The sequence below is a fragment of the Linepithema humile genome, chromosome 3, assembly GCF_040581485.1.
Source record: "Linepithema humile isolate Giens D197 chromosome 3, Lhum_UNIL_v1.0, whole genome shotgun sequence".
Taxonomy (NCBI): Eukaryota; Metazoa; Arthropoda; class Insecta; order Hymenoptera; family Formicidae; genus Linepithema; species Linepithema humile.
The window spans coordinates 29,226,065-29,239,688 of NC_090130.1; the positions used below are offsets into that span (position 1 = coordinate 29,226,065).

Below are 13,624 nucleotides of genomic sequence, written 5' to 3' on the forward strand. Positions count from 1 at the left end.
CGCGTTCCACAATGCATCTAGCGGCGAAACGTTGCAACCTTCCTGACGATGAGTGTTCTGCAGATAGTAAATGCAAATGGCTGTCACGGTCGTGTATGTGAGGATGTCTCTCGTTCCCGCGTGTCCGATATGAGCGAGTGTGAAATCGTTAAATATGATTGATACGTGATAATCGGTGTCGACGTTCGAGCACAAAAAAAATATTGTTTTACGTAGCGTAACGATCACATCGGTATCAGTAATACAGAGCACGCGGGAAATCACTCGTGACGGAGACACGCGACCTCGGCAAGACCCGTCCGGTAACCGCGTCGAGACGGATGAACGTATGATATCATATGTAATGAATCGATAGTTACATGATTCTGCGGATCGGAGCACGAAGAAAGCCCACGCCAGATGGTCGTTGCATTTTTCTCGATAATAACCGCTCAACGATAGCTACATATTAGAGAGCGGGTAAGCAATGATTTATTTCACACGTTATGTACCGCATGTGCCGTCTCTCCAAATATGCTTCTAATTTTGATCATATACTGATTATGTATACAACTGATTTATAGCATTCTGAATTTTTTTTATATACACGTATATCTAAGCGAGTTTTGATATTTATATTTTGCACCGCATTGGGATAGCTATCAGCCTTGATGCGGAGCAAGATACAAAGTCTAATGCTCAAAACATATTTAGATATGCAGTATATAATTTTAGAAGATTTTATAATATTATATATATATTTTTTTATCTATCTTATTGATATGGTAGCCATGGAGCATAACAGTAGAATTTTATATTTTGATATATTTGAAATTGTATTTAAAATTATATTTCATGCATAATGTTTTGTTGTAGGTATATTCGGTTAGTAAACTTTAAAGAAAATTCAAATAAGATGCCGGCAGTCAGCGTTTGCGATCCTATTGCGGCTAGGCTTCATTGCGCTTTGAACAGCAATCCCTCTAAAACAACAGATGATCTGTCGATTGAATTAGTCAGCAACGCATCTAGAATTATGCAAACGGAAATCCATTATGAAGAACTAAAAGATTATAAAGCGACAAGTCAAGTGCAGGCTAATTGCAACATTTTTCTCAATCTATCCCCTTCTGAGAAGTTAGAGGAAAACAAAGTGAAAGATGGCGTGAATTATAAGAAGAAGAATGATACGAATAAAGGACCGGTCTTGCCAGAACCGGCTGTCACTTTGTATTCTCCTAAAAAAGTTCATCTTGGATGGAAAGGTACATTTCCAGTCGGAGCGGGCATGTACAATGTCGGAAACACTTGTTATCTGAATAGTACTCTTCAGGCATTATTTCATGTTCCGGCTCTTGTCAACTGGCTGCTGTCCGATCCACATCACAATTCCAAGTGCGAACAGAATGGTAAGCATACAAACGGCGTGTTCTTTAAAAATGTCCTAGAACGTAATAATGGCCATAGTATGGTGTTTTGACAATAGGATAATTTTAGATGGCGGCGGGGAATGCCTTACATGCGCAGTGGCCAAGACTCTGCAGTTCAGCCATCAGAAATCTGGAGGTGCGATCAAGCCGTTTTACATATATAATAAACTAAAGCGTATGTATACTTTTCTAATCCCATCTCGCGTGTAGATATAAATATTACAAGTTATAATATTTTTCAGTCATTTGCCGAACTATGGTGCCTGGACAACAAGAAGATGCTCATGAATTTCTACGTTATTTATTGGAAGGGATGGAACGCGCGTATTTGACTAGGCATAAAGCAACTAAATTGGATAGCTATTCTAAGGAAACAACACCTATTAACCAAATATTTGGTGGCTATATACGTACTGAAGTAAAGTGCCTGCAGTGTCATCACGTGTCTACTACATTTCAACATTTTCAGGTAAGTAAATCGATGCATGCGACCGTCATGTGACATTTCTATATGATATTTCAAACATCTTACAAACATCTATTTTTGGAATTTCAACAGGACTTGCTTGTGGATATACGCAAGGCCAATACATTGGACGAAGCATTAAATAGTTACTTCAGTAGAGAACAATTGGATAACAATGATTATAAATGCGAAGCCTGCAAAAGAAGAGTTCCTGCCACCAAACAATTCACTTTAGAACGCCCGCCGAAAGTATTGTGTGTACAGTTGAAACGATTTAGCGTTTTAGGCGGGAAGATATCTAGACACATCGGTTTTAAACAGACTATAGACATGGGTCCGTACTTGTGGAGGGAACCGGGAGAATCCCCCAAGCAGCTCACGTATAAACTCATGTCGATGGTAACGCACATGGGCCCCTCCGTGAACTGCGGTCATTATACGGCGGTCGCGCAAGTATCGAGCGGTCAATATTATACCTTCGATGATTCCCTCGTTCGTCCAATAAGCCTTAATAATATATTAAGTACAAACGCATACATTATGATTTTCGAAATGGAGAATTACAGCCAGAATCAACAGACTGCGAAAGTGAACGGCACGACATCCGCGAAGAATGTGTCGACTTCGCTACCTAGCTTTACAAATAAATCACTCGTATCCAAAGCGTCGACGTCCGCGGGATGCTCCGCGAACGGTTCGTCGAGCGAATTGTCGCATGACGATTCGAGCAAACCATTGATCGGTCCGCAATTGCCGCCGCAAAGAAGCATAGAATTAAATCTTCCTCTACAGAAGTCCAGCGACGCCGTTAACGCGCAGTCGCTTCAGAAAATGCAAGAGAAGTCGCAGCCGAAGTTGGTATTGCATATTAAGAAGCTTACGAACGGAAACAGTTTGGTGCCGTACGATGGCTCCAGCGAGGAGGAAGATAATAATTGTCTCTCTGGAACGGGGACTCCAAAGAATCAAACTACAAATACCTTATCACGAATTAACGCCACGAACGGTGTGCCAAAATATCCCGTTGCGAAGGATGCATCGAAAGTTATCCCCACTTCCAAGGAAACGCAAAAAATCAATCTCAAGACGAACGGCGTATCGACGACGACAATGACGACGCAAGCTACGATTGTACAATGTGCAAAGGCGCAAAATGGATCCAACAGCAATGGACGGATTAGTTTGCTGAAGCATCAGAACGGGAAAACGGAAACGAACGGCCAGTCGGAACAGCGCGACAAGGATACGTGGCATCAATCCGTCAGAATTAAAAATGGACAAGAGGATATAATACCCACAAAGGCGAGTAGCAGCGTCAAGAACTGGCAAGGTTCTAAGAATACATCCGCCACGTACACTGGAACATCCAATGGATGGTCGCTATCGGATAACAGGTAAATATTTTTATGTCTCTTATGTCAGTCTCTCAATTTTGTATAATTATAAACCGATAAAAAAGACGTATAACGACAAATGTTATAAAAAAAAAGACAATAAAAATATAATGTATCAGGGAAGACGTTAAGTCAAATCAAAGTACAACACCGAGCGCTGCGGCCGTGCGTGATTTTAACGGCACCAATCGCTCGGATACCCTTTCACACTTGCAGAAAATGTCGCACCGCGGATACGGCAATTCCTCAGGTACGTCTAATTTAATCAAATTTAGTCGTAAATCGATGGTGTCTCAACAGTTATGTCAATTTGTGCCTTAACTTTGCAGTAACGAACTGGAACGGTAACAGAACGCAACTCGACCGCGACGTCGCTAGCGACAAACGGGATGAGCGCAAACGTCACTACAACTCGGACGACAGCATGATAGATAAACCTCGGCCGAAGAAGAGCAAGGACCACAATCGCCGATACGAGTCTACTGCGAAGTATAATTCATTCCAAGATTTCCAAAACCAAAAGTACGGCAAAACCTATCGATCGATAGGAATAGGGTATAATAATAATCGAAGATACAACTATTACAATACTTCCTATGCGCGATCGCGGCATGGGAACAACTACAGACAACCTCCTCATTTTAGATATCACTCACACAACAGATTTGTATAGATATCGCTCTTGCAAATGTATGTAGGTACCCTGCTCACTCTCGCACTCATCGGCGGCATGTGCGCGAGGGTGAAGGAGTTTAGGAACTGTATCAACAATATTCAGTGGGCGAGCGCGTTTTAATGAACTGTATAATCGATTCTCCCTTGCTAAAAAAAAAAAAAAATAGATATCATTTCTCAGCATATAAAGTCGAAAGTGAACTCGTCACACGGAAAGTGTCGGACAGTGAAGTCGCGTTTCATTAGTTCATACATGTATATTCATTCAACGCAAATGATTCATTCAATGGTTTCGAGAAACAATTTATATCACATGTTCCTGATAGACTTGTGGCATTTTTCTGCCTGTATTGTATGAGTTTACGATTGATATACATGTATTGTATATCATGAAGAAGCGATCCATGGGGGATGAGTATCGCCAATTGTACCGATTTGTGTTCAACGTGGATTGTTATAGAAAACTGCAATTTTTTTCTAATTATACGAGGAGCTAACGATAGTTTTAAGATGCATGTTCACCATTGAAAATCCCATTGAGAGTTTTGAAAGGCAAAGAACACGTGCCGATGAATGTAAACGCAGAATATAAATTGAACATAAATGTTATTTAATGCAGCTTGCTAAAGGATCATTGATTGAAGATTCATTTTTAAGACGAGTAGTAAGATAATAAAAAAAAATTTAATATAAATAAATTATCTCACCAATAAACTAAAATAAACGGGATGAGCGCAAACGTCACTACAACTTGGACTTAATAAACGGCAAGTTACGCAAGTTATTGAATTTAAAAAATCTTTCGTTGTTGGACTTTGTTTTCTTACATCACGTTAAAATCATTGTATTATTATCATTTTCATAAGCAATGATGAACAAATAACAAAGAAAAGTTCTGCGAGTAGATAATCAGAAATAAAAATGATACGTGTGCTTTTGCACTCCATTTTGCACCGAGCGTCTTTCTCTGTCGGGCCATCAGTTATTAAGAGAAAATAACTTGAACAATATTCCACAATATTACGAATATAAATATTAATATTTAAATATTGGAATATGATCAATGCAATACAATATTCTCAACGTACTGTTTGTAAATGACGTTACTTTTAAGATAGCAACTGACTAAGATAGCACTGAGAGTGAAGCCAATGCTTTAATCAGTGATCGGTAAGTCGGCCGGATAGCTGTTAAAGGATGAGGCGCAGGATGTCCACAGAGAAAGACCCCTCGGAAGTTGAGTTGTAAGCACCTGATCATTTTTGTTGCCGACTACAAGAACGACTTTCATTGTCAAACAATTTGTTTGTATTAAAAGTTACTGAATAAGTAAAATTTAATCGATGCAAATGCTTTTACTTTTTTTTTTAGAATATTCGAGATATGTATATTGAATTGAATTCTATATGTAATAATCCGTCCTGCGTCCCCTTTTCGATGAAGGTACTCTCCCCCTGTCCCCCCGCTCCCCAGAAATGACATTATCGCAAAGAATTGTTCTACGAAATGACCGGCTACGATGATTGATTGATTTTCATCGTGGCAGCGTCTCGGAGTAAAATTGCGCGGATAAAGCGATCAGTATGTTTGATGGCAATACATCGCGTTATTTTCTTTTACTAACGGATTACGATTAACAGCACATACTTGTCAGTTAAGTGCGAGTTTAAACATGTTTTTCAATGTTTCTACTGCAATTATCGAGATAAGCTGTGTATAACTAAATAAGTAATATCTAGTTATATAACGATTAACATGAATAATAATAATAATAATAATACCGAATATGTAATAATATGTATATTACTTAGGATAATGAGAGAGTGCAGGAGCGCTTATAACATTTAAGAAATCACTATTAACGATTAAAAACTACAAAGCCATAAGTTAATTTTTTAAGCGACATGTGAAGGAGTCAATTCTCAATTTATCACAAATTCCCCGCGATACCTCATTACATCATTGTCGGGAGAAAAAAAATAAAGGGAAATGTTAGCCGAATATAGAGGAAATGTCATATATCAATAAATTAATATGCTGTTATAAAGTGACCTATACGCGTGTGCACGAACAAATCAACGCCAGATTTACATACGTACACGTAAAGGAGGAAAAACTAATGTCGTTTATATATTATATCAGCCCCAACAATCAATAAAGAAAGACAAGTAAATATGTCTCTCCTCTGGAAAAAAAACAAAACATACGACTATCGGATTGTGTACAATGTCGTGTTAGTTGTGTGGAGATGCATTTATTCAACGGCCAGTCTGAATGAGATATATCTGAAAATAATTTATATGTAAATTATTATACCATGGCGGCCAATAGTATTTCAAGCCACGAACTCATACGAATTCTCGAAAAAAATGTAAGTTAACGACGTTGATCGTACGAACGTCGGAAAAGTGTGCACGTTTGTTCCGATATCTGTGATGTTACTCGGCGACATATATATATATATATATATATATATTCCATTTTCACTTGTTTAAAAATGTTCATCCGTCGGCCGAATAATATCACACATTTTGGCATGTTTTGTACAGGTGTGCATTCTCAAGGCGGAAAGTCACAATTCAAATTTTGATCTCAAGTACCGCGATAAGCTTGAGTGGTTTCATAAACTGTCGTACAATGTGACGGACAAGCTCCAGTCATTATTACACTTATCTGAGAATTATACTTGTGCCAGCAACAGCCTTAAACAGTTTGTAAGCAGGATTGACGCTTTGCGGATATCTGTTACTAAGCAGGTAAAGCCTCTGTATTTCACTTATCCATTTTGTTATTCATGTATTTACAAAGGTTAATACGTAGGTCTGTGAAAAATATTCCGAGATTCAAGTGGCTAGTCGTACGCTATCGGGAGTGCCATTGTCGATACTCCTTAAAAAGATAAAGAAAGAGAGATTTTTAACAAGTGAATTACTGCACACTCACAATGAGGAATACAGTTTCGAACACCTGGCGAAGTGTTACTCTTTGATACACGAAATTGAAGATCTATTGAGCAATCTAAACAGATGCGATCATAAGGCACGTATTTACAAAGTACTGTTTTTTAATGCATTCCCGCGTTCTCGCGCATTGCGAGAAAGGCCTGCGAAAATTGTATGCGCCTATAAATTCTTCCTCTAGAATTACATAATTTCTTTTCGATTTTGCAGTTACAATATTATTTAGCTTCATCGAAGTTGATTCCGTTTTTTGTTAAACTAGAATCTTATATAGACGCGTACGTCTCGACCATCGAAATATTGCCGATCGTGAAATCCGAGTCGGACGCTTTTGCAATTGTTGCGAAACTCCTCACCGGCGAATTGTCAGATAACGAATACATGGATCCGTATCATGTGCTAGCGGACAATGCGCCTAGAAAACCAGTTTGCATTATTAAAACCAAACGTAAAACGGACATTCCAACGTCTATCTAAACGATATTTATCAGTTGTGTGAGAAAACGACGCGAAAGCGCAAGAAGTCACGCGAGTTAGAAGAGAAGAAACCACGACGTTGTAAACAACCATAATAAATACTTTGTATTTCAAGTAATAACTTGTATTTGGCAACGTGTCATAAACATCATCGCGCGTCAAACAAATAAAGTATCCAGGAATGGAGCTTAATAAATCTCTTATTGGTACTATACAATGTATCGCAGACAGAATGATTATAGTGCCAGGATCCGATGTAACGCATGTATAGCGTACACATTCATCTCGGTATCTTAAAGGTACTACGTACCGCTCACACAAACACAATTGTCCTTCTCGAATAGCCGAAGACTAGATTAAAAGATACCCTCAAGATCAGGAATGGAACAGGGCGGTGCCAGTCTTAATGTGAGGTCTTTGTGACGTAGGAATTCTGGTGGAAGAAGCTGTCTCTTTCTCTGTAAAGCAGGATATATTAGAATAGCACAAACATTTTCCCATAAAATATGAAACGTAATAAGGATAATAAGGATTACAACTAACAGGCGGTGGCTGGGGTGCTGCGTGAGCATTAGTAGCCACTGGCGCCCATCCTTTAGTGTTCAAGCATCTGTAACACGACTTAGGTTCGCCCAGACACGTCGAGTGATATCCATGACCGCAGGCGAACACCACCACGTAATCGGAACAATGCGACAATAGTTGCCGGCACACGGGACAAGTTGTGGAAACGTTGCCGCATGCTCTGCCAGCATCCCTGATGAACAGTAAAAAAAAAATTAGTAACTATATGCATGTACTGGATTGTTCAAAAAAATTTTCTAGATTTTTTAAATTTTATTTTCATAGAAAAAAGTTGAAAAACTTTTCGAATAATTCAATAGATATAAGACGTAATAAGTGCAGAAATTCGAAAGATAAACTTCTCCAGATTGTCGGTATTTAGACGGCATCAGAACATTTCATGTGTAATCTTTTTGTATGCTTTTCGTCGTTTAGTTTAAACAAAGGCTTCTACTTTACTAGTGTTAGTAAGAGAATAATGCATTTTTAATTACTACTAGAACAATATAATAATAATTTAATAATTATGAAATCTAAATACTTTAATAAAATTTTTTTTATTTTAAATAACTTTCGCTCTCAAACTTTCAAACTGTCAGAATAATCGCGATAACCAATCAGCGTCGCGGAAAAGCGTCAACAATACTTTCGATACATTCGAGTATCAATCTTTCATGCCTTTTTTAAGAGTGCATAATCCAATGGTTTATCGTAAAATCTTATAAATTTCTACACTCTATTAATATTTTATGAGTTTCGGTACCTCAAGGATTTTTTCAGAGCCTTGTGAAGCTCTAAACTCACTAATCGCGCGGTGGTCTCGACTAGGGTTTGCTCGTATCGCGATTGTGTGAGAACCCCGGATAACAATTGTCGTATATCGCCCATCGTTCCGCTCATCGCTAATGGATTCCTCAAGATCTGCTCCAGTATGTTCGACAGAATCGAGGTACCGCTCAGAGATTCTAAAATTAGTCTCAACAATTTGCCGCTCAACTTATTCGTCTTTTCCTTGTTGTTTTCCGAATGCGATCGGAATATGGCATCCACGAGGGGCATCCAGTCGAGATTTCCCGCCGATCTGCGGCAAATTCCCGCGAGCTGCACGGCGGCGTGCACCGTCTCGTTCTCGGAGGCTTTGTCCTGTCGATACATTTCCAGACGATCTTCAAACTCCTTCAGCAGAAGGTTGAACGCGTCCTGGTAACTGCCCAGCTTCTCCAACATCACCGCCTCCGCGTCCTTGCATTTCCACCTTTGGACGATCTCCAACGCCTCGTCCAGTCTGCACCCGTGCGGTCCGTGCAAATGAGCGACCACACGTCCCGGCTCCAAATTGCACATTAACGCCAAATATTTTTCTAAGTGTTCAGTCGTTAATTCCAGAGAAACGTCCTCCTCTTTGTACTGCGCGACTTGATACAAAGCTCCTAGCAGTTTGTATTCCAAGCTTAAATTATCGTTAAGACTTTGCAGTATCACATCGATTTTATTCTGCAGTCGCGTCGCGATGATCGTGGCGAACTGACTGGCGTTGATCGTCACGAGAGTCGAGACGTGAATCGATACAACTTGGTCCAACGAAGCGGCCGGCAGATGCTCGAGCCAGGGCCAGACGTCGTGATGTCTGGACGGCTCTAAGATCATACATTTGCATACTGCTACCCAGTCCTCTCGCGCGCAGTAAAGTAGCTCCGCGACTCTTATACTGTAACACGAAAGCGTCGTAATTGTATAAGATGACAGTTAATTTATTAGGAATTATAAATTATTCGAATAATATAAAAAAGATACTTACAAACTCGCTCTATTCGCTAAATTCAGTAAAGTATTATCAGCAATATTGCACAGCTTTTTAGAATGCAACAACCCCAGCACGGCGTTTTCTCTCTCAGTCTTAAAATCTTTCAATAATTCTACATGCGCATCGGTGCACAATACATCTACCATTCTATTCAACGTACTAGACTCCAACGTAACAGTGCTTTCGGACGTCTCGTTTGCCACGAATACAAGAACCATAAACTGCTGCTCCGTCGTGATGTAATCGGTATTCTTCGGGGTGACCGGCGTATTCGGCATAACGATGCTCAACAAAATGTCTATGAGCCTTTGTCGGTGCCGAAGACCCATTTCGGTGGTAAATTCTGGCTCCTGAAAGGCGATGGCTATAACATCGAGAAAGCCCTTCGCGTCGAATTGCAATAACGTTCTCAAGTATGGATATTGCCTCTCCATGTCATTCGCCAAGCTGGAATGCTGGGAAAGCAAGGCTCTCAGTATGTCAGCTTTCGCTTTCTGCGGCACACCCTCGGGCAGCTCGTCCTTGGGGAATCCGCGGCCGGCGAGACAACAACTGGTGTACACGAGAATAGCATTGCCGAGTTTTATGCAGTCTCGGGACAGGGCGGCCGTTGGATCGCGCAATAAATTTTGTAGCACCGGCACCAACTGATGAATGGGTGCCGTGAAATCGTTCAGCGCTGTGGTCTGAAGATAAATCAGTGCTTCCCAGAGTCCTCGCTGACGACAAATTGTCGTTACCTATTGACAAAAAAAGATATGTCCATATAATTCTGTTCTTAGAATGTTAATTCTTACAGTAAATCATGCTCACTTGATGAATGTCTAAACAATCCACATTGAACAGAACTATGATTGCCTCCAGCGAATCCACTTTGTCTTCTTGATCGTAAAGCGTGATCAATTGTTGAGCGATCAACGGCGGCAACCTTGGCTGAAGTCTGCCGTCCAGCAGAGGGGCTTCGAGTGCGTGCAAGTAACTCGTTTTTAGCCCTTCCGACTCGAAGACTATGTCCCACAACTTCCCAAACAGCAGATCTAAATTTTCTAGTTGAATGCAGTAATCGACGCATGTGAGCACTATCGTATCGTAGTCTAGATTTTCGTCCACCAAACACTGATTCAATTCGTCCATGTACTGAATCAGCACTTCGCAAACTTTGTCGCGCGCTATTTGCTTGCGACGCTGCTTAGAACCTCGAAGGCCGATAACCGCTTTGCCTTTATCTTGATAAAAGGAAAGACCCAACGCTAACGCTTCGGGGAAACGTTTCTAAAATATAATAAAACGTTTACTCCAATTTAAGAGTACTCTCGATTGCTTCAAACTGACCTGCATGATCAAGTGTTGCAGTCTTTCCGTCCATGTTCTTATACAAATCACGTGTAAACTCTTTGTACCTAATAACAACAGCTGCGAACCAAAGACTACAACGGTGTTGTAGCATGCTCGTTCACCGGCTAACGCCATTGCCTGTAAAAAATACATTTTACATATTCAAGCGACATGAAGAATATTTTTCTTATCCACAGCGCATCATCAATCGTACCTTAGAAACATTTCCGCCGGTAGACAATCCTTTGAAATGACTAGAGGCATAAGAAATACCAATGCGACTCAGATCTAACGTTTCCAAATTATCCTGCGCTCTTACATCTAACAAATGCAACTTCTCTTGAGCATCCAATACTACAAGAGATCTCGGATTTAGCCACCTTAAATTGCTTATTGCATACGGTAGCGTCATCCTTCGAAGAGGAGACAACTTTACTCGCGAACCAACCTCGGTGTATACCTGTTAACAGACAATAATTTTTAATTTGATAATTATTCTTAACAAATATTGAATCAAATACATTAATGGAAAGTGAAAGAGGAACATAATATGTTGGATAATTTAACTCAATCAGATGATTTTTCCAATTAAATCTCAGTATTGTAGTTTAATACCTACATAATGTTCTTTTTTTTTTCACTTTCTAGTGTATAATGCAATTATTACACACATACTTGATAAAAATGCACCACATTGTCTCTCGCAAGAGCCAATACTGGATCAATTACACGAGATCCGTCAGCTGTCTGTATGACAACCAACTGCCAGGACAGTTGAGGTGGTGCTGTCGAAGCACCAGTTAATGGATGGCTCAATACAACGCGCATTCGCGGTCTTATGCAAACTACAATTACCTGCGCAAAATAAAATCAATATTAGATATGACATTTTTAAATCTATTGTAAGAAATTACCTTTGATAATGTTGCCATTGCTACTAATGTATAATTTTTCAGCGGATGTGATGGCAGATGATTCAACAATAAGGGTTCCAAAGTGCACACTTCTCCCTTGGAGCCGCTAAACAAACATCTACTATCACATCCTCTTACGCCCATTACTCTAGTGAAATTCAATTCAAACACTGAACCACCGCTATCACTACAGAGAGCTATTTTTGGTGAATCTGTAAACTGAAAACAACTGGTTTGAAATTCTCCACCAAGCAGATTGACTAAAGATACAATTTGTACATATACATATATTAATTTCATTTTGTACTAGAAAATTAATGTCAGATTAATTATACCTTAACATGTAGTACAGCAGTGTCAAGCGGGTGAACATCAGTAAGAATTCTCAAAACTTTCCCATTACTGCTATCTAACATCACAATGTGTCCTCTGACAAAACCAGCCAACACCCTGCTGCCATCATGATTGAAACACAGAGCAGAAACGGAACCTTGATGTCTCGCTTCCTGATCGCACCATCTTAATGTTTGTGAAGAGTCAAAACCTAATATTAGACCATGGCTAGTACCGATTACCAACATATTTCCTCCAGCTGCGACTGCACTAGCTAAACCAGCATTGACTCTTTCCTACATAAATCATTTTAATGATTACTTTATGAGATGTTTAGTTATTATATAAGAATAACAGTTACTACAAAATTTGTAAGTTGAAAAAATATATCTGAAGTTTACTATAAAATAAATGAATTAATTGCTCACATTGGCTGATACAATTTGTGATGTTATTCCTTTGAGTATCACGTGCCTTAAAATAACATCCGAGGACGTTTTCTGAGGGGTTTTAGAAGACTTATTTAATGAATTCAATGATAAGTGACTGCCAATGCTTGTGGTCTCACTACTACCAAGTTTCTCTCCCAATGGTATACCGACATCATCATCTGTTTCTGACATCGACTCACAATCAGGTTCCATCAATATACTTTCTAAGGTGGGTAATTTTTCCACAACTGGTATAGCATATTCCGTATTATCTAACTAGAGAGAATGATATTGGCATTATAGTCAGCCTAAAATAATCTTAATGAATTACAATTACAACAATAAAAAATGACAATTATGATAGATGTGGCAAAATTGACATGTGATGTAAATATATAAAACATAAATCATTTAACAAGATTGCAAAGTGGAAGGTGTTTCATGTCACATGAGATTTATTGCATAGATAACCATTATATTGTAAGATATAAGTACCTCTTCGATATCTAAATTAATAGCTTCTGTAACAAGACATTCGTCACTATCGGATACGAATTCATTCTCAGCCATTTTATATTTATATATTATTATAATTCGATACCGCTTACAGCTGATGTATATACATATATAAATGTTTGACAATTGTTCGACACTTTTGTTGTCATTCTACATATTCGACAAATAAAATCTATTGGCGGCGCTGCAAGACGAATAGGGACAAGTCAAAGAACGACTAGTGCTTTTCACGAGACGTTCACCCTGCCGACCATTGTGCTCATTGGTATAGATTGTTACCGAATCCTATTCAATGCTGCTATTGGCTGCTATTTGCCTTTATTTAAGAATTCAAACTACACAACTA

General features: G+C 39.2%; 3 protein-coding genes across 4 annotated transcripts; 2 read left to right on the top strand and 1 right to left on the bottom strand.

Moving 5' to 3' along the window:
• Nucleotides 1–55: 55 nt before the first annotated feature.
• scny (scrawny) lies at nucleotides 56–5,294 on the top strand. The gene is made up of 7 exons (XM_012362952.2): nucleotides 56–459; nucleotides 856–1,388; nucleotides 1,477–1,584; nucleotides 1,652–1,878; nucleotides 1,969–3,269; nucleotides 3,389–3,519; nucleotides 3,599–5,294. Exons 2-7 carry the CDS (start codon nucleotides 896–898, stop codon nucleotides 3,940–3,942), a joined length of 2,604 nt encoding a protein of 867 aa, XP_012218375.1. The 5' UTR covers nucleotides 56–459; nucleotides 856–895; the 3' UTR covers nucleotides 3,943–5,294.
• Nucleotides 5,295–6,174: 880 nt separating this feature from the next.
• LOC105669818 (uncharacterized) lies at nucleotides 6,175–7,502 on the top strand. Its single transcript, XM_012362955.2, has 4 exons — nucleotides 6,175–6,315; nucleotides 6,494–6,700; nucleotides 6,765–6,983; nucleotides 7,115–7,502. The coding sequence occupies exons 1-4, from the start codon at nucleotides 6,262–6,264 to the stop codon at nucleotides 7,379–7,381; spliced, it is 747 nt and encodes a 248-aa protein (XP_012218378.1). The 5' UTR covers nucleotides 6,175–6,261; the 3' UTR covers nucleotides 7,382–7,502.
• On the bottom strand, nucleotides 6,686–13,454 carry Vps8 (vacuolar protein sorting 8). Of its 2 annotated transcripts, XM_012362951.2 has the most exons (13): nucleotides 13,258–13,454; nucleotides 12,760–13,038; nucleotides 12,334–12,627; nucleotides 11,999–12,217; nucleotides 11,760–11,939; nucleotides 11,299–11,544; nucleotides 11,082–11,222; nucleotides 10,563–11,021; nucleotides 9,744–10,489; nucleotides 8,709–9,653; nucleotides 7,925–8,138; nucleotides 7,692–7,839; nucleotides 6,686–6,833 (listed from the first exon to the last, which is right to left on the bottom strand). In XM_012362951.2, exons 1-12 carry the CDS (start codon nucleotides 13,330–13,332, stop codon nucleotides 7,738–7,740), a joined length of 3,900 nt encoding a protein of 1,299 aa, XP_012218374.2. In that variant the 5' UTR covers nucleotides 13,333–13,454; the 3' UTR covers nucleotides 6,686–6,833; nucleotides 7,692–7,737. The 2 variants fall into 2 exon arrangements, with proteins under 2 accessions (XP_012218374.2, XP_012218373.2); XM_012362950.2 differs by lacking the exon at nucleotides 6,686–6,833 and having other exon boundaries at nucleotides 7,461–7,839.
• Nucleotides 13,455–13,624: the final 170 nt, after the last annotated feature.

Excerpts from the sequence above, each read along its gene's own strand:
- scny (XM_012362952.2), top strand. The coding sequence starts at position 896 with ATGCCGGCAGTCAGCGTTTGCGATCCTATTGCGGCTAGGCTTCATTGC. Across the intron at positions 1,389-1,476 it reads TTCCAAGTGCGAACAGAATG|ATGGCGGCGGGGAATGCCTT; the intron begins GTAAGCATACAA and ends GGATAATTTTAG. Across the intron at positions 3,270-3,388 it reads TGGTCGCTATCGGATAACAG|GGAAGACGTTAAGTCAAATC; the intron begins GTAAATATTTTT and ends ATAATGTATCAG.
- LOC105669818 (XM_012362955.2), top strand. The coding sequence starts at position 6,262 with ATGGCGGCCAATAGTATTTCAAGCCACGAACTCATACGAATTCTCGAA. Across the intron at positions 6,316-6,493 it reads TACGAATTCTCGAAAAAAAT|GTGTGCATTCTCAAGGCGGA; the intron begins GTAAGTTAACGA and ends TGTTTTGTACAG. Across the intron at positions 6,984-7,114 it reads TAAACAGATGCGATCATAAG|TTACAATATTATTTAGCTTC; the intron begins GCACGTATTTAC and ends TCGATTTTGCAG.
- Vps8 (XM_012362951.2), bottom strand. The coding sequence starts at position 13,332 with ATGGCTGAGAATGAATTCGTATCCGATAGTGACGAATGTCTTGTTACA. Across the intron at positions 11,940-11,998 it reads CAATGGCAACATTATCAAAG|GTAATTGTAGTTTGCATAAG; the intron begins GTAATTTCTTAC and ends TATTTTGCGCAG. Across the intron at positions 9,654-9,743 it reads TTAGCGAATAGAGCGAGTTT|TATAAGAGTCGCGGAGCTAC; the intron begins GTAAGTATCTTT and ends TTCGTGTTACAG.